Source organism: Bidens hawaiensis, unplaced genomic scaffold, assembly GCF_021521415.1.
Source record: "Bidens hawaiensis isolate Kalapana, Puna unplaced genomic scaffold, B.hawaiensis_p1.1 tig00021020_1, whole genome shotgun sequence".
Classification (NCBI taxonomy): domain Eukaryota; kingdom Viridiplantae; phylum Streptophyta; class Magnoliopsida; order Asterales; family Asteraceae; genus Bidens; species Bidens hawaiensis.
Genome location: NW_027493246.1, coordinates 313,316 through 333,964, shown reverse-complemented (window position 1 = coordinate 333,964; position 20,649 = coordinate 313,316). Strand labels below are relative to the sequence as shown.

At 35.5% G+C, this 20,649-nt stretch overlaps 2 protein-coding genes across 2 annotated transcripts; both read right to left on the bottom strand.

Annotated features, from left to right (window-relative positions):
- Nucleotides 1-269: 269 nt before the first annotated feature.
- LOC143562456 (uncharacterized) lies at nucleotides 270-10,108 on the bottom strand. The gene is made up of 10 exons (XM_077050246.1): nucleotides 9,949-10,108; nucleotides 8,737-8,872; nucleotides 8,441-8,641; nucleotides 8,241-8,363; nucleotides 7,568-7,605; nucleotides 7,260-7,383; nucleotides 1,677-5,111; nucleotides 1,478-1,573; nucleotides 580-722; nucleotides 270-495 (listed from the first exon to the last, which is right to left on the bottom strand). Exons 2-10 carry the CDS (start codon nucleotides 8,812-8,814, stop codon nucleotides 276-278), a joined length of 4,458 nt encoding a protein of 1,485 aa, XP_076906361.1. The 5' UTR covers nucleotides 8,815-8,872; nucleotides 9,949-10,108; the 3' UTR covers nucleotides 270-275.
- A 7,957-nt stretch (nucleotides 10,109-18,065) lies between these two features.
- On the bottom strand, nucleotides 18,066-20,227 carry LOC143562462 (tRNA (carboxymethyluridine(34)-5-O)-methyltransferase-like). The gene is made up of 2 exons (XM_077050250.1): nucleotides 19,352-20,227; nucleotides 18,066-18,330 (listed from the first exon to the last, which is right to left on the bottom strand). The coding sequence occupies exons 1-2, from the start codon at nucleotides 20,209-20,211 to the stop codon at nucleotides 18,189-18,191; spliced, it is 1,002 nt and encodes a 333-aa protein (XP_076906365.1). The 5' UTR covers nucleotides 20,212-20,227; the 3' UTR covers nucleotides 18,066-18,188.
- Between the last annotated feature and the right edge of the window lie 422 nt (nucleotides 20,228-20,649).

Below are 20,649 nucleotides of genomic sequence, written 5' to 3'. Positions count from 1 at the left end.
TAATAAAAGAATATATATATTTTTTATAAACATGAATCACAACATGAATACCAAAGCCAAAAAGCAAAGAAAACATCAAAGACCAAAAACATGGTTAGATTATTCTAATAAATAATTTGACCCTTTTGTAGCTAAAGCAATTTACACCACCGGAAAACACGCATCTTCTACTCAATGACCCTGCAGTTAACACCAAAACATATTCACAGATTCTGTTGACCTTAGCGGCTCGGTTGACTAACTTTGACCCTACCAAAAAACTTCCATTAAGATTATTATCTCAGATTCTTGACTGTCATCAAAAGTTTCTGCCTCTCCCCTTCAACCTCTGCAAGTTGAAGGCTTAATTGCGTGTAGCGCGCATGCATTTCATGCAACTCGGTTTCCACATCTACATATTTACCCTTGATCTCCAATGTGTCTTTGATCAGCTCATTGATGTCTCTAAAGCTTCTAAAGATTGCTTCTTCATCACTATGTTGTTTAAGGAAAGAACTGCAAAAACATAAAAGATCATTATGTTTGACAAGCGTTTGATCTGAATGACAAAATTACCATTTTGACCCTTATGGCTACTACCTTTGGAATTGAATGTTTGATTTGTTCTTCACCATAAGTGCTCCAGCAAGCTCAATTTCCAAAGCAAGAACCCTCCCTAACGTGTTTCCATCTCCCGTGAAATCTTTAAATCTTGGGTACATACACTCGAGTTCTTCATTCGCCTTTAGTAACAGACTAATGATTAGAACTATAATTTCTAGGGCCCATGTTAAATTGGCCGTTTTCGCAGGTCGAACACTAAATCGTGTCAGACACATGGACCTGAACACGAGTTCAGTGGGTTGACATGCACACACCACCATTTTATCTATTAATTTATCTTTAGCATATAAGTACTCTAAAATTATAGGCTTTGGCCAAAAATGCAAATGTAAATGAAATGATTACGTTAAACATCACATTTATTTCTCTTTATCTTTTACATATATAAATAATAAAATATATACTTTCTACAACGTTCAAAAATAAAAAGGTTAAACGGGTCAACCGAATCTTGTCAAAACACATGAACCGGGGAACACGACAAGAGTTATCGCCGGTTGACATGACACGATTCGTTAATTTGAATTATCTTATTTTTAGCTTTTTTAGCTTTCTACATATCGACACTCTAAAATTGCAGGCATACAGCCAAAAATGTAAATTTATATAAAATAATTACATTTAAACTATAAAACAACAATTATTTCTCTTTTGTTTTTTTACATTTGGCATAATAAAACGTATTTTTTGTAAGTGTACGAAAACAAACGGGTACCCAAACATGGCTCATTTAGCTAAATGTGTTTATGGAGTTTGACCCAAAACTGACCGGCCCCATTTAGAATAAACCCAAACACAGATTTCATGTTAGATTGGTGCCTTGTCAAATATACACTCCAAGTTTTATGTATATTTAAATCAAAGCTCAAATTACCTTGTGTAGTTGCATAAGTTCCCTCTGTAAATCTTGAAAACTTGAGTCATGACTCATCAATGCAAGAATTGATCTCTCGTTTTTCATCTTTTCCAACTACATTTCGATAAAAGCAGCACTTAAGCCGTTTACCATCCTTATAAAAAGTGAATTATTTTAAACAACAAATAATATCATCATACCAAGTTATTTACTTTACCTCAATAATCTGTGCAACAATCTTTTCTTTTTCTTCCTTGCAACATTCAAGATTTAACAAAGCACAATCGAGTTCAGCCTGCATCGACTCCAAGTCACCTTCCAATCCCCCGACTTTAAACAACAAATCTTCAATCTTTTTCAAATAAGAAGCTTCCGATTTCTTCCGTATCTCAATTTCATCAAGGGCATCTTGTAACTTAATCAAAATATCATCACCATGCCTTTTGGAAACAAAAAGCTGGTGCTTCAATTCTTGCACTGTTGTTTCACATTGTTCTTTCATAAAAGCTAACCTTAAAGATTCTGATGGCTTTTCGGGCTCGTTTTTGTCTTGAACAGGTTTCAAACTTTGTGCATATTTACTCACTTCTGATAATCCTTCTTCCAGAATAAGTGAGTACACATCTAAATATAATAATCTTTCACAACTTATTTCATGAAGTTGATCATCTTTTGGAGCTAAATTTGGGCAATTTTCAGAAGAAAATGTTTGTTTAACAAGGTTTTGATTGGTCTCAAACATGGAAGAAACCTGGGCAGCTAACAAGTCAAGATTTTTCTGCAATTTGGTAACCGCAATCGAGTAATTTAAACGACCCCTTTCGAGTGCTGATTCTAAAGTCGTTATCTTTTTCTTGAGTTCTGTGTTAGCACAAGTTAAAGCATGTTTTTCTTCAGTTAGTTTCAAGATTTGGTTGGTCATGTCAGCTCGTATGGATTCAGTCTTGGTTTTGTAGGCGGAAATGGTATCGCCGCATGTTGAATGCTCGGTTTTTAGGGTCTCAAGGTCTAAGAGGATCTTTTCCAGGTTTTCCTCAAGCTCTTTAACCCTTTTTCCAGACTTTAAGATTTGATCTTCCATATCATCGCGCACCGATTCGGTTTCAGATTTATAGGTTAAATGCTCATCTTTTAAGTTTTGAAACTCACCCAAAATCTGCAATTGTTTTTCCTCAAGCTCTTGAACCTGTTTCTTGAGCTCCAAGTTAACACAACCCAAATCATGCATTTCTTTATCAAGTTTTAAGATTTGATCTTTCTGGGTCGAAATCATGTCACCACATGTCGAATGCTCGTTTCTTAGGGTTTGATACTTGCTCATAACATCTTTTTGCTTTTCCTCAAGTTCTTGAACCTGTTTCTTGAGCTCCAAGTTAACACAACCCAAATCATGTCTTACTTTTTCAAGACTCAAGATTTGGTTGTTCATATTTTCTTGGGTCAAAATCATGTCGCCACATGTCGAATGCTCGTTCTGTAGGCTCTTTAACTCACCCAAAATCTGTTCTTGTTTTTCCTCAAGTTCTTGAATCTGTTTCTTGAGCTCCAAATTAACACAACCTGAATCATGTTTTTCTTTTTCAACTTTTAAAATTTGATTTTTGCGGGTCAAAATAGTGTCGTCACATGTCGAATGCTCATTTTGTAGGCTTTGAAACTCAACCAAAATCTGTTCTTGTTTCTCTTCTAGTTCTTGAACTTGTTTCTTGAGCTCCAAGTTAACACAACCCAAATCTTGTCTTTCCTTTTCAAGTCTCAAGATTTGTTTGTTCATGTTTTCATGGGTCAAAAGGGTGTCGCAACATGTTGAATGCTCGTTTTGTAGGCTCTGAAACCCAAAATTTGTTCTTGTCTCTTCAAGTTCTTGGAGTTGTTTCTTGAGTTCCGAGTTAATACAAGCCAAATCATGTTTTTCTTTTTCAAGTTCTAAGATTTGGTTGTTCAAATTTTTGTGGGCCAAAATCGTGCCGCCACATGTCGCATGCTCGTTTTGTAGGCTTTGCAACTCACCCAAAACTTGTTCTTGTTTTCCCTCAAGTTCTTGAACACTTTTCTTGAGCTCCGAGTTAACACAACACAAATCATGTCTTTCCTTTTCAAGTTTCAAGATTCGGTTGTTCATATTGTTCTGAGTCAAAATCGTGTCGCCACATGTTGAATGCTCGTTTTGTAGGCTTGTTAACTCATTTAGAATCTCTTCTCGGTTCTTCTCAAGCTCTTGCACGAGTGCTTCTGCAGTCTTAACCCTTTTGTCCAGTTGTTCTTGAACACAATCCAAATCATGCTTTTCTTTAGCAAACTTTAAGGCTTGATCTTTCATATCACCACGTATCGATTTGGTCTCGGCTTTCAAGCTAGAGACAGTATCGACACATGTCGAATGCTCATTTTTAAGGCATCGAAATTCTTCCGATATCTGTTCTCGTTTATTCTCTACCTCTTGTACTAGTGACTCAGCACTCATAACTCGTTTCTCGAGTTCCCGTTTAACACGCTCCAATTCTTGTTTTTCTTTAGTGAACTTTAACGCTTGGTGTTTCAAATCATGGCGTATTGATTCTGTCTCGTATTTGCAGGTTGAGATAGTGTCGTCACATGTCGAATGCTCATTTTTGAGTCTTTCAAACTCATTAAAGATCCGATCTCGATTTTCCTCGAGTTCTTGCACGAATGCTTCAGCAACCATTACTCGTTTTTCGAGCTCCTCGTTAACACAACTTAAAGCAAGTCTTTCTTTCTCAAATTTCAAAATTTGATCTTTCATACAAAGACGTATCGACTCAGTTTCAGATTTGAAAGTTGCATGTTCATATCTAAGCTTCTGAAACTCTACAAGAATCCGGTCCCGGTTTTCTTCAAGCTCCTGCACGAGTGACTCGTAATAAGACTCCATTTCATTCATCTTCTTAACAAGATTCCCCCTTTCGGCTTTTGCTTCGTTTAATTGGCATAAAAGTTCCAAACTTTGACTTTGACTGTCTCCCAAGTCAACAACTCCTGAAACTCCCGTTCCCTTTTCAAGATTCGGCACAATACCAAGAATCATTTCCAAATCCGAGTTTATAAAGCTTATATCGGACTCACGGAACATAAGAATCTTTTTCTGGAGCTCGCGTATTCGACCCTCAACAAGAAAAAGCCCTTTGACCCGTTGACTTTGTGTCTTATCCAGAAATTGTGACCTTAATTTTATTTCACTCAGCTGTTGCAACTCATCTTTGAACTTTGAACATTCTGATTTGAGCAACATAACCTCTCTTTCTAGTTTTAGGCCTGAAGAGATCTCGTTTGTTAGATGTTGTGTGATCTTTTGTGTTTCAATATTCATCCCGTTAGCATGATTATGCAACACGTTTAATTCTTGCTTAAGATCAAAGATGAAAGATTCAGCCATTTGCAAGTTATTTCTGAGTCTTTGATTCTCTTCAAGAGCAATTACTAAGTTGCTTGAATAATCTGTGTTGCCTGTTGACTGGGTTTGACTATGGGCTGCCCCATTTAAGTCCCGGGATTCAGCATTATAACCTTCTGAGTTGTTACACAGGCCGTTATCTTCAACGGGCGAATCTGAAAAATCTTGATCCGTACCCGTTTCTTCCATAATTGGTATAAGTTCTTTAGATGCTGATCTGAAATGTGTTCTTGTATTAACCTATTTAAATGTCAAAAAAAAAAAAGAAAAGAAAATTAGTGGTTGCCATATAAGTGATTGTATGTTGTAATAAACAAGTGTTTGGATGTGCTCTATGAAAGTGATGATTTCCTATTTTGCCATTGTTTAAGGATATTTTAGACTTTCAATAGATAGCTGGATATAGGGCTGTTCAAAAAGCTCGCGGCTCGTTTAAATTAAAGCACAAATTTATAAATATATACATGTGTGTGTATTAACTTAAAGTAGTATGACATTTTTTAATGAAGAAAAAAAAAATGAAATTTCTCTTAATATTAAAATTCTCGTTTGGCTCATTTACAAGTGAACCCCAACTTGTAATATATACAAATTATAACTTAAAAATTATAACACAAATTTAATATATATGCATCATGAATTCTAAAGCATATAAAGAGTTAAGTGCCATTTTAGTACCTATGGTTTGTCCAATTACGCAACTTTAGTACCAGTTTTGAATTTATTGCAAATGGCTACCTCACTTTTCTAAAACTTGCAATTTTGGTACTTTTTTTTCTAACCCTTCAATTTTGTCCGTTAAGTCACGGGCAAATTAGTAATTTTGATTATTTTATTTATTTTCTCTTTTAGCTAAGTGCCATTTTCATACTCGTGGTTTGTTAAATTACACAACTTTAGTACTTTTTTTTGAATTTATTGCAACTGGATACTTGATTATTTTGGATAGACAACCAAACCAAAGAGGCATTACATATTACAATTAAAAGATCATCTCTAACCCTAAATGAATAGATCAACCTGCCTCCCCACGCTCACTGATCATTCAAACCCTAACCATTGTTCATCTTCAAGTTCAATGAATTACGATATATTGTTTTATCCATGTGATTCGTCAACTGTCATTCATCTACAAGTCCAATTGATGTTATACTAAAAGGTGCGAAGTTGTGTGATTTTTATTTGGCTTGATCCTCCGATGTGTTAAAGAGCTACTGTTATCATACCCGAACTTTTGAAAAAAAAATCAATGCACATAAAGAAAATGCAAGAAAAAAGGCTAAGATGAACTCGGATCTTGAGCTACTAGAAGTAAATTGACAATAAAAAACAAAAGGCTAAAAAATATGTTATACATTTCATGGTTGATTTTCATCTTTTATCATGTATTTAGTTACCTTTTAGTTGAAATATGTAATGTCTATTTTGGTTTGTCTATATATCCAAAACTAATCAAAGTATCCAGTTGCAATAAATTCAAAAAAAATGTACTAAAGTTGCTTAATTGAACAAACCACATGTATGAAAATGACATTTTACTCAAAAGAAAAAATAAATAAAATAATCATCATCATCATCATCATCATCATCGTACTCAGTATATCCCACCAATAGCAATGCTATGGTAGGGTCTGAGGAGGGTAAGATGTAGACAGCCTTACCTCTATCCCATAGGGATAGAGAGGCTGCTTCCGGTGAGACCCCCGGCTCGATAGTAGTTTTGCATCAAGCCTTGGACATAAGGCACATAGCACTCAATCATCGGGACACCGGCTGATTGGTGCATGTGCCCTTGTCTTTCGGCTATCAACGCCACCACATGATGCCTGATTAACCTTCCGCCACTTTTAACGTTATTTTCACGAGATTAGTAAAATAACGTCAAAATTAGTGCAATTTTACTTTTGCCCACCCGAGGGTTCACACATATATACATTATATGCGCGCACCGCAAGCAGGGCGTAAATAAATAAAATAATCAAAATTACTAATTTGCCCCTGACTTAACGGACGAAATAGACGGGGTTAGAAAAAAAGTACCAAAATTGCAAGTTTTAGAAAAGTGAGGTAGCCATTTGCAATAAATTCAAAACTGGTACTAAAGTTGCGAAATTGGACAAAGCACAGGTACTAAAATGGCACTTAACTCGCATATAAATTTTGCATTATGTATATGCTACATTAATTTTTAGTATTTATTTATCCTCAAGTGTAGAACATAAAAAATTCAAATTTTTTTAAATAAAAGAGCCGGCTTGAGCCACAAGCTGGCTCGAGCTTTTGACGAGCTCAACTCGAGCTTAACATTTCAGCTTGTTAAGATAAACAAGCCGAGCCCACCCTGGCTCGGCTTGGCACATTTAGCTCTAGCTGGAAAGACAATCAAACCTTATTTTCATGATAATCGGAGATCCGCAACTCCGAAGGTGATGATGTGGCGGTGCTAGGTTCCACTTCTCGGCTATAATTGCTGCTGCTTTGCAACCCCCTATCAAACTGCTGCTCAAATTCTCTGTTTGAAGAAAATGTTTGAATTTGGTCAAATGTCTAAAATGCCATTCAATAAAGTAAAAGTAAAAAAAAAAAACAATGGAAGATTCTAGACCCATATCATTGTGTTGGTTTACTTATTATGATGTAATTAAACATATATAATTTCTGAAGAATGAAATGTTTAAGTTCTCAAGAAGCGATACCTGAATCCAGTTTTAGCAGTCAGCAACTGAACTGTAACCTGACACCAAAAAGATTAAGTGAAAAATAAGTGTTTGATCTAAAAGATTCTTAACTAAATATCTATATCATCTATTTAAAATGAATTTTTTATCCAAACATTCTTGACTTTTCATCTACACGATCAATGTCCCAAACTAACAGCGCTCAGTTTGGTTTAATCTAAATTGGTTTGGGTCGAACCAGCTTACGTGTTTCGCTAAACGCGTTGAGTTTGGGTCGACCTAACGGGTTGATCTGTTTAACCAGTTTAATTTTATAGTTATTTTTAACAAAATGTGTTTTATGTCATAACATAAAAATGTATGGGTATCTAATATATTATGCCAAAAGTTACAAGATGAAATGAGTATCAAGTTTTCTATTTTAAAAGTAAATATTTTACATAGATTTGTATTTCTGGTTGTAATAATTTTAGACTATTAATATGCAAACAAAGAAAATAAATTTCAGGTTAAGCAGGCTGTATTCGTGTCAAACCGCAAAAACTCGTGTCATGTTCAGGTTCATGCGCTGGGCACAATTTTCATGTTTGTGTACTTTCACTTAGTTTCGGTTCAACCAGCCAACCTGCAAAACGGTCCATTATAATCAAAATTATCCCTAAAAAAGAAATTATAAAAGAATATTCCTCACATGCAAAATAGTTCCTTGGTCCGATCCATGAAGAGGCAAAGAAATAATAAGCGGGTTTAACGCATCCGCATAATCCGCAAGATTAATAGTAGCCTCACCAAGTATGCTCGCGTGTGAAGAACCCTAAAAGACGAAAACAACCTTACTTAACAAACAAAACTTCAAAACAGTAAACTGATTCAGGTGTAACCAAAGCTTACCATCCCCACAATGAGGTTATATAACTTATCATCATATCGCTTGTTTCTAGAATCTACTAGAAGCCTTGTAGTTTCATAAATAGGATCCGCCCACTTGCACGTTCCATTTCTCACATTCGCTTTGCTCGTTTTTGCAATTATCTTTCCCGATTCGGTAGGTATGAAGCAAACAAATAATTTATCCCATCCACCTTGTGGAATCTAGTATATTTCAAGAATACATATAATAAGGTGGTTTCAGTTGCATAATAATTATATTTGTTAAATGAAAAGAGAAAGATTTAAAAAGAAAGTACATTTGTAGCATGAAATTGTAGCCGAAAAACGACTTTGACTTTAGTTTTCTCAAGCTTCCACTTGGTAGTTCTCAACATTACTGCAAAACCATGAATTGCAAATTCGCAGGGTCCACCTGTTATTATATCAAGATTTCTGCAAAAACAAAAAGGCCCATATTGGAAAAATGGTTAGTTTTAGGCATGTAAACGAACAGAATGCTTAGTGAACAGTTTGGCGGGAAGTTTGTTTAGGTTCAACGAACATGAACAAAAAACTTTGTTTATAACGAACATGAACAAAAAACTTTTTTTATTTAGTTAAATGAACAAACATGAACACATGTCTCATTAGTTTGTGAACGTTCGTTTATTTAAGTTCGTTTATGTTGTTCGTTTACGTTTATTTAAGTTTGTTACTTTGTATATATACTCTTAGACTGTTCTAGTTCCATTACATTTAGTCTAGTATTATGAAATTCTAAATATAGTTAGTTGTTAATTTATTAATTTTTTAGCCAAAACGACATTTAATTTAATTTAGTTTAGTTATGAATTTTTTAGCCGAACATCTTCATTTTCTTAATGAACGAGCACAAACAAGAAAGCTCAGTTAGCCTAATTGTTCGTGTTCGATCATTTGTTGGGTTAAGTTAGACGAACGAACATAAATATGCCTCGTTCATGTTCGTTCGGTTCGTTTACAAGCCTAGTTAGTTTAATTCATTTATAATAAAAGACCGATTTTTTATTATAAAAGAATATGTAGTTAAATTGAAATTTGTTTATTTAATCTTATGTGATCATCAAAATCGAATAAACACTCCTTTGTGTATATATATATATATATATATATTCTTTAAAGCATTGGTTAATATTAAAAGTATAGATCAATCACCGTCACACCACAAAGACTACTTAGTGTAGATTTAAGAAAGTATTAAATTAATTAAATGTCTAAAAGTCCCTTAGATAATGAGATAACAAGGGAATCTCTTGGATATAAATCAATAATATCAATGTCAATGATTTATAATAGAAGAAAGATGTAATTTATGAAATTTAGCTTAGAATTATGTTAGAACAAAAATGGATTAGATTTTCATGTGTCAGCATCAATGAAGACAAAGAAAGCTAATCAAATAGCATTTGAATAATACCATCTACATCAAATTAATCACAAATAAGAATCTAATTAATAAAGTCAATGCTTGAACCAAAGTCAACGCTTACCTTCTCCAATTCAACTATGAAGAAGACTCTGGTCTGAAACCCTAAATACCAATTATCATCAACAGTAACTACACATTAAACAAACCAAAATTAAAATTAAAATAATAATATTAATTAATATTAATAACAATCCTTAAAACACCCAAAAAGGAAGAAAGTGATTGCACTCTCAAACTATAAAAAAATTTAATAAAAGTAATAACAATAATAATCACAATCCTTAAACCACACAAAAGGTGAAAACCCCACTTGAAAAAACCAAGAATTTGGGTCAAATTAACAACAAAAACCAATAAAAATCAAACCTTTACATCAAATAAAAGAAAACCCACTTCAAGAAACCATATTCCCAAGTGGGTTTTCAAGGATTAAGCATAAAAATCAAAGGTTAATAAAAAAGATTAAGATCAAGCGAATGATGTGTATTACTATTACCTGCTGCAAATGCAAGATCTGGGTTAGGAAACTTGCAATTGAAGCAACATTTGTGGCGTGAAGAAACAGTAACTGGAAATGGGTTTGTGAATATTTGTTTAATGTTAATCAGATGGAATGAAAAGAAAAGAGGAAAGAAGAGCAGTGAGAGTAGGAGTGGACAAAATGACAGCGTGAAAGCCTTGATTGCAAGTGCACTGAATGTGGTCCTTTAGTATTTACTAGGTGTGTAGTGGTATGTTTTACATAAATATACTTATTTTTATTATTTATTTTTAGAATTCTTTCTTTCATTTTATGACTTTATCTTTTGGGTTGTTAAGGTAATAAATGTGGTTGGTTGGTTCCTACATTTATTTTATTTATTTATTACGAAAATAATGGTTTGGGTTTTTTTTTTATTTTTTATTTTTAGACCCTGTAAAATGATTAAACTATTAGTTTTTAACTTTTTATTTATCTTTTTTATTAGTGTGATTGTCATTGTTGTATATCTTAGAAACACCTATAAACGTTTCACTCGACGAGATTTATGTTTTCTGTTCGGTTTTCCAACGAAAAAACTACACACGAACATAAGTGCACAACACTTGGAGTCATTTTGTTGTGTTAAAACCTCACCAGCCTCACCCTTGTGTCAATGTCGCCACCAACTGAGAAATCATCTTTACCGATATCTTAGAAAACCTAAATCTGGACTTTGGTTTTGAATTTTGAGCAAATAAGTCTCATTTTTCTTTTGTTGGTGGTGTAAGATCAACCACTTTAACTAAAGTCTATCATTTGATAGTTAAGAGTTGGTGCATGAAGAGGATGTAGCAATATCCTAGATGATGTGTATAGATTCTTGCAAGTTTTATGAACCTTTTCTAGATTCACCGCTTATTGATAAATTATTTCTTGTATGTTTGAAAACAATGTATAAAGAAGTGTTTAGAATAAGAGAAATCCCTGTATAAAGCACAACGGTTCATAATGGTTTGGGTGGAATAAACTAATCCGGCACATGTGCACTTCTTAATCGTCATCAAGAGTTTGTGTTCTTTAAAAACATCTCACTAACCCTAACAGGTCCCCCACTACACCATTTCACAAGTAAAGTACTTATCTTCTTGTCTCATTAGACTTGGGAATGAATGAATGAATGAATGAATGATTGTATCTTCTCCTATCACCTTTACAACTTTACCATAATTATTAATATGGACCACCACTCACTACTATTGTTGCAAGATGTATATTAGACAAACTTGCTCACCAATAAAAGAATATATATGTATATTTTTTTATAAACATGAAACACAATATGAATACCAAAGCCAAAAGGTAAAGAAAACATCAAAGACTAAAAACATGGTTAGATCATTATAATATACAATTTTACCGTTTTGTAACTAAACCCATTTACCCCACCCTACATCTAATAAACAATGGTGGTGCGGGTGGCGGAGACACGATGGTTAAGGAGGTGCTGCTACCGTTAGTCGTGGTGACGACCGCAAAGTAGGTGGCATCGGTCAGTGGTGCACGCATTGCCAACAGTGGTGGTGGTGCAGACATTAGTGTGGTTGGCTGTGGCAGCCATGGTAGTATAGTGGTGGCAACTAGGGGTGCAAATGAGCCGAGCTACTTGAGATTGGCTCGTTAACAAGCTCGATCTAGGCGAGCTTAATCAAGCCCGAGCCTGAGCTTGAGCCTAAAAGTAAGCTTGTTTAATAAACGAGCCCGAACCCGAGCTTCACTATCGAGCTCGAGCCGGCTCGCGGGACTAAACGAGCATGCCATTTAGATAATTTTTTAAAATATATATTTAATAATTATATTAATTAATATATATAATGTTACGAAAAAATAAATAAAAATAACTAAATAATATATATTATTTTATACATAAAATTATAATAAAAAATATATAAAAATAACTATAATTATATAAAAAATAGTTAATATATAGTAAATGAGCCGAGCCCGAGTTGAGCTTGAAAATCTACTAACAAGCCGATCTCGAGCTTTGAAAATAGAGCTCGAAACGAGCCGAGCTCTTTGTAAGTTAAGTGAGTCAACCTCGAGCCTAGTCGAGCTCGGACTCGGCTTGTTTGCACCCCTAGTGGCAACCATTAGGTGCACGGCCGAAGCTTAGTGTGGCCCCACCCCCCTATTTTTTGAGCATTAGTATAAATTTACCTGTTTTTCACTCAAAAGTTTTTATACATAGTGTAAATTTACCCGTTTTCAGCCGAAAATTTGAGCCCAGTGTTGTAGATGTCGTGCTCTAATAAAAAATAAGTATTTAGAAATCTTAAATACCTATAATTAGTATGGGTAAGTAAGGCCGTCTTCACAAGAAATCAGTGAAAAGTGCAGGTTTGATTCATTACTCGGAAATTATTTAACTGGGTGGACAGACGATGTCAAGCAGTTTAGAAAGATGTTTGAATGCTACACGGTTACTTTTATGATTTGTAAATATTTATGAGAAACGAGTGAATCACTTCAGGCTCAGGTAATGCGATAACAAGCTAGTCACAAATTTTGTTAAGTTGATTGCGCAATAATTACTAGACCTAGTAGTATGGTTGTGATGACAAACAGAACCTAATCCGAATTGTTGACACAACTGAAGGCGATCTACCTAATTACCAGTTTTATAATATGAAGATCAATTATTAAGCAATGACTAACGGTTTTTGGATCAATGGCTATAAGAATTTAATCCTAATGGCTGATGAATACAGCCGAATAGTTGATGCAAGATTTGACAATCAGATTACAAACTGTTTAAACAATCAATTACAAAAGCAAAGCAAGATATAATAATGTATTCAATCAAGCTCTTAATCAATGAAACACATATAATCGATCATAATCAGTTTACACAAAACCCTAGCCTAAAGTGATCGCAATGATTTAGTCTTGCCTCATGGAGATAGCAGCTTCAAGTCTTGATTCGGTTTAAGGAAACATGATTAGAGAGGTGATTGGGATGATTGGAGAGGTCCAAAATCAGCCTTGGAAACCCCCAAAAAGGCTGGAAAAAGGTCTCCCTCGAAACCCTAAAACATATGGCTTTTATAGTAATTTTTTCGGAATTTTTCGCATCAGGTTGTCCTTTGGCGTATGGTACGCCAAGTATGCCATACTCACTTTCTGCCGTACGCTGATTCTGGCATATGGTACGTCAACTCTGATTTGACCAAATTTTGTCTTTCTCCCTTGTATTGCACTCATGTTCCTTGGTTCCATCCAAAAGCTTCCAAAACACATTTTAAGCTCCAAATTAGTTCCTTTAAGCTCCGAGCACCTTCAATCATAAAAACAAATCAAAGTAACCATGTTCGATAGGTATAAGCAAGTAAAACACACGATATTAAACACGTCTTTTCACCCCCCCCCCCCCCCCCCCCGTTTATGAAACTTTTAAATATTTTGAGTCCAGCTCCCTCAACATTCTCGTCCAAGCTTCAGTGCTTCACCACTGATTAGATGGTTGAGTTGTGGTGGTGGCGACAACAACCGGCAGGTGGTCAAGATTACTTCATGATTTTTTTGTCACTTAATTGTCTCACAAACTCTAATTCATTTGGTATATTCCAATTGCCTCAAAATTTAAAATTTCCTCTAAAAACAAATCCTTGAACCCTACACAACCTATGACTTAAAAGGTCTTATATGTGTGGACGACCCAAGAATTTCATTTGAGGGGTCAACCAAAATTTTATGGAGAGACATCAGGATTTTAGTACATAAATAGCACATTTTTGTTTTATTGGAGAACGGTTGTCCCAAATCTTGCACAGTAGGTCTGCATTGCTACTGAAATTTTGGAGTTGAGAACCAGACAAAAGAAGAGATGGAAATTTGGCTTCTAGAGAGTGAGACATTGGTTGAGAGGAGGCGGCCGAATATAGTATTTGTTACTAGAATTGATCAAATATGAATATAGAATGTTAACTTATAAGCTTCGATTTCATAAACAAACAAATCATCATCCAAAAGATCTGAAGACAGTGTGAATCTGAAAATGGTTAAATAACCTTTCAATTGATTTAAGTTAGGCATGTTCAAAACGGTTTGGGACTAGGAACCGGAACGGTTCCTAACCGGTTCCTATATTCAAAACCCCCTTTTAAACCGGTTCCAGGCTCGAACCGGTTAGGGAACCGAACCGGTTCTCCCACCCTCGGACCCATAACCTATCAAACCGGTTCTTACCGGTTCCTAAACCGGTTCCTGTACCGTAACCGGTTCCAACCGGTTACAGTGTTAAAAATTTTTTTTTTTTCGTTTTTCGTTTGCGATTTGGATTCTAAACTACGATTCGTATTTGTATAGCATGAAAAATAAACAAAACAATTAACATAAAATTCATTTTATTTACTTTAAGAAGTTCAAAAAAAAAAGGTTACATGTTTTAAAATCTTCAAAAACAAACTAACAAAACATTAAACTTATAATATAAAGTTGTGACATATTATTTCTAGAAAAGCCTTCTTGTTCGTCGTAATTATTGAGCGGCGACTTCTTCCTCGGAATTACTTGTAGAAATGCCTTCTTGTTCGTCGTGCACTCGAACATCAAGTGGTGTTTCATCTTCGAGAGTGGTTACGTGTTGAATACGATCGATTGAGTCCAAGTGATCCTTTAAGCAAATGCACATCTCCACCGACTCCGAATTTAGTCTTGTTCTTCTCACCGATATTACCCTGCCACTAAGAGAAAAAGCGGATTCCGAAGCTACCGTAGAAGCTTGGACGGTTAGTAAATCACGGGCCATGGTGGCAAGAATCGGAAACTCGGTTTCCTTTACCTTCCACCAAGCCAAAACATCAAAAGTGCCATATTCCTCTTCGGATAAACCGGTAGAGTAATCATTTGCACTATACCTTCCTAGTTCGCTTGAAGGGGTGTTACCCCTTTGTTTTTTAGCCGTTACATTGCGAACGGTGTTCATAAGGCTAATCATGGGATCTCGTACTCTAGTAGCACTTGAACTTGATGAAGACCCCCCCGGCATAGGCATGCGTAAGTTTGACCCATATTTATTTAAATAAAAGTCATACATAAATTTAAAATTCAAGTTAAAATCATTTTTTGCCTCTGTTGAAAAGTTTGGGGGGACTTCATGCATATCTAAGGCTGAAAAAATTTCGTCTATCACACATTCAACCCCCGTAACATTTAACATTGGGTTTAAAGCGGCGGCGCAAGTAAAAACCGGTGGCAATTCAAGAAAGTATTTTTTTAATTTAAACTTCATTGGTAATATGATGTTTGAAAACATTGGACTTTTATTTTCAAATTCTTTAAGATTGTTAACGATTAAAAATAACTCCGAAAGAACCAAGGGACTTGTCGGATAATACGTTCCCGATAGTTTCGTAGTTGATGTTTTAAAAACTTCAAGAAAAGTCGATAAGTCATTGATAATTTCCCATTTCTCATTTGAAAAGGGGATTGCCAAATCATTCTCGGCAAGACTAGAATGAAACATTTGTAAAGTTTCTCTTTGTTTCAAAGCACTCTGAAACATTATGCAAGTGGAATTCCATCGATGAGGTACATCCCAATTAGCTCCCAAAGCTTTTCTTCCCGTATCTTTACAAAATTTTCTATATTCCATTTGTCTTTTTTTACTTTTCTTAAAAACTTCATGTATCATTAGTCTAAAATCGTTTATAACCAATGTAACCTCATCCGAAGCAAGTCCGTCTTGCACGATTAAATTAATGATATGTGCAACACACCTTGAGTGAAAAAATACACCATTGCAAATCGGCGTATATTTTAATTTTAATTTATCAACCGCCGATGTATTATTCGACGCGTTATCAAATGCCATTGAAAATATTTTATTTTCTAGTTTATAAGTTTTTATAACATAATCTAAAATTTCAAACAAATTATCTCCCGTATGTGGATACTCAAAGAGTTCGAAAGCAATGGTGCGTTTCATCATTTCCCACGATGACGGGTCTACCCAATGAGCGGTGACACAAAGATAAGATTCGGGTAGACCATGTGGAGCCGACCAAACATCACTAGTTAAGTTTATTCCCGTATTTATATTTTCAAAATATGCAATTAGTACCTCTTTGGCCTTCTTCCACAATTTTAAACAATAATGTTTAAGAGTATGACGACTTACGTGAGTGTATTGTGGTTGAAGCGTATCTCGAATCATGGCGGTTAAGCGAGGGTTGTCGAAGTGGCTAAACGGCAAAGCTTCTTGAATCACAAACTTCGCCATACGATCTTGAACTCGATCAATTTGGTATGTAAATATTCCGCCTTCACTATCCATTTGCGTTTGTTGCGAATCGACGTTCTTTTTCAACGCCTTGCAATACGGTTTTTCGATGTGTTTATTCAAATTTGAATTCGAAAGTGGGTTTAAATAAATCCCACAAAACTTGCCCCGAGCCTTCAATGAATGGTCACTCAATTCAACCAAATCCCAATGCACCAAATCTCTTGATTACGATTATGAGGTACAATACGAACAAAATTTGGTTCGGCGTTGGAATCTTGACCAACCGATGATTGTGAGGCAGCCATAACAACAAATATGAATATAGAAGAAGAGAAAACAAGAGATTAGAGAACTCAAAATGTTGTAATAGCGTTTTTTTGTATTTTTTTGCGTTCGGGTTTGCGTTTTGAGTGTTGTGATGAACCCATGACACCAAATACCTATTTATACTAGTAGTGGGGTGCTTGGGGGAGCCAAAAAACGGCTATTTTTGACCCCAACGGTCAAAAACGGCCAAAAAAAACGATTTCCAACGGCTATATTCGATCCAACGGCTAGAACCGGTTAGGAACCGGTTCCGGATGGTTCGGTTCCAGAACCGGTTCCGGTTCCTACCCGCCCCCACTCAGAAATGCAAGAACCGGTCACGGATCATTGGGTTGAATCAGATAGGGTCCGGTTCCTACAAAAATCGGGTAGGAACCGGTTCGGGTCCAGTTCGGGTCCACCGGTTCGGTTCCAGGAACCGGTTTCGTTGATCTTCCCTAATTTAAGTTGTAAAACTGGTAAAGTTGTTGATTATATGGGCCAAATGATGTTAAAGTTGGATTAGGTGATTACCAAACTAAGATTTGACAACTTTCATAATTGGGTTAGGAGCAAAATATGTTTACATTGATGCCTGTAGATAAAACTGACTAAAACTACACCTTGAGACTTTACATAGAATTATAGTTTTAAGATTGCGTATACACTTGTACCTCATGCAAGTGATAACATAAGCCAAATCTATCATTATACAAGCCAACATTAATCCAGACTGCACTCACCCTACCATCCGGGCCAACGATAGCTCATACGAAAGTGGTCTACTAGTTGGACCAGTGCTAGTCTGGTGAAAGCGTAAAACTTCGCTTGGACTAAAGGTGGTCCATTACAAAGATAAAAGACATTGCATAATGCATTATACATTAAATATAACCTAACACATCTACACCTTGCAAAATAGAAAAAACAATCGCATATCCAGAATTAGATCAATTCAAATTATGAACCATCTGTATAATATATGTGTATTATAATTTTTTTTTTAACCATTTCAACAAAAACTGTTTTTCTGCTTCACAATACATTAAGAGTATTCAATCAAAATCCAACATAGAAACATAGCAACTCCGATTGTGAGATAAGTTACAAAAACTAAAGTTCACTAAAAAAACTACAAAATCCTGCACCCGAATCTGGGAGTTTGACAAGATACGCGTACAAATCTTGACATCAAAAGTGCTCAAATAAAGCATTCAAATTTTGGTTTTGATCACTTTCTGATGTTTTGTTAACCATTTTTACCTTCAGTCAAAAACTGACCCGATAATGTATCGTTCTTTCCTTTTGAGGTTTTCTCAAGAATCACACACCAATTAGACTTGTCATAAAACTGATCCACAATAACCGCATTCTTCATACCAGAAACCAACCTAACAAAAAGAACACAGGTTGTCAATAAATTTTTTATTTTGAAACAATATGAGTCAAAAGGGAGCTATACTAGAGGGCGATAGGATGTTCAACTTTAAAGTGATTAATTTAGGGGTGCAAACAAGCCGAGCCGCTCAAAAGCTACTAGAGATTAGCTCAACTAAAAGCTCGATCAAGCCGAGCTTAAACGACCCCCACCTTCACGTATCGAACTTGAGCCAGCTCGCGAGCCTAAACAATCCTATATTTATATAAATTTAATTTTATATTATATATAGTTATAAATGTATTAAATTAATTATTAATTAATAAATAGTGAACGAGGCGAGCTCAAGCTTGAAAGCTAGTCACGAGCCAAGCTCAATAAAGCTCTAAACAGCCAAACTTGAGCTTGAAATCTGTGTAAGTTACACGAGACCAGCTCGAGCTAGTCGAGCTCAGGATCGGCTCGTTTGCACCCTTAATGATTTTTATGACCGCCAAAATAAAGATTTGGTATTAAGACGATTTTGTATCAAAGGTAAAAGGTCGTTAGATCACTACGATGACCCTAAAGATCAAAAGCTTGTTTAATTTGGCCCGTCAAAAATCACGAGTTGATATCAAGGCAATAATTGATCAAAAGTAAAAGGTCACTAGATCACTTGTATACGACTTTTAAGAACAAGATTCAGTATTATTATAACCCGTCAATAATAAAGATTTGGAATTAAAACAATATTTGATCAAAGTAAAGGGTTGTAAGATCACATGTATACGACTCTAAAGATCAAGATTTGCTATAATTACGAGCCTAAAGATTAGTTCTTTTATAGCAACTACATACCGGCTTCTAATAATAATAATAATCGGTATGAGCATCCAAACACCCTATCAGGCTAAAAATCTAATCTCTTGAAGCAATCTTTACACTAACAAACATTCCATAATCAATGAAAACCTCAACCTAATATCTAAACTGCACAACTATTTATATCGATAACAAAAATTAAACCAACCAAGATATTAACAAACGCTAACACATGAATAAAAATATTACCTTTCAGTTCACCTTCACCAAACACATGATAATATCTATCATACACAATTGCGCCTTTAACATCATCTTTCCTCGCAAGCCCATTTTCAACCGCCCCAACCGAAGCCCCACTCACTTTCGCCCGATGATAAGGCAAATGCCAAGGCACAAAGTACTCTTGCTGCTTATCATCTTCAACTTCTTGTCGAATCACATCATCAAAATCTTTAATTTCTTTAACCTCGGTTTCAGGAATACTTTCCAAAGTAACTGCAGCCGAGCTACGAACCCGCGGACTACACGGGCTCCCGGGCCCAATCCACTCTTCCAAATACTTCAACGTAAGCGGGGTCCACTTATTAAGCAAAGATCCATCTTCTTGCTCAACAGCCCACACAGTAATCAAAACATGCCCACCAATTTTCACAACCCTAACCAACTCATCAATAGCTTTCCTCCTCCTATGCTCAGTACTCAAATGATGCAAAACCGCAATCGAAATCGCGGCATCACCGTACCCGCTCCGGTACGGCAAATTAACCGTGTCAGCAACTAGAACCTCATGACCTCTATCACTACAAATCTGAATCAACGGTGCACTTATATCACAACCAATAAAGAAACAATCAGGGTTTAGCCCTAAATACTTGCCATTACCACACCCTGCATCAAGAACAACAGACCCAGGTTGCAAATTGTTCAAAAAGGTTGAAACTTTAGGCCATTTGGCGAACCGGGTTGCACTAAAATGAGGCGCGATTGCATCATACACACGGTGAACGTATTTTTTTTCGATTTCTGGGGTTGATTGAACGCTTGAAGACGAACAGTTTGTGGGTTTCTTGGTTATGATTTCTTTCATTGGGCGTGTGGTGGTGAAATTGGAATTGAAGGTTGATGGGTGGCTGTTGTTATGAAGAATTGAAGATGGTTATTGAAGGGTTTTTGATCGGGTTAGGGTTTTGAGCATCAATTCAATTAGCCGTCAGACGGATTGATTGGTGTTTGACGATGGTTAAGTTAAACCCTAGCGTTCGTCGGCGCAAAGTCGTCCGTCGAGTCTCAGTATTACGTACTAAATTAATTTATTATGATGTATAATTTTACTAGTGTTAATCGTGTGTTAACCGTGTCAAGTTGACGGGTACATATTAACATGTTGACGTGTTAGAAATGTGTAATTCGAACCAGACTCATTATTATTTGTGTTAAATGGTCAAAGATATCAATCATTATCCGCGCACATAACGGTTCTAGTCAACCCAAAAACAACCCGTATAATTGCTTATTAAAAAATAAA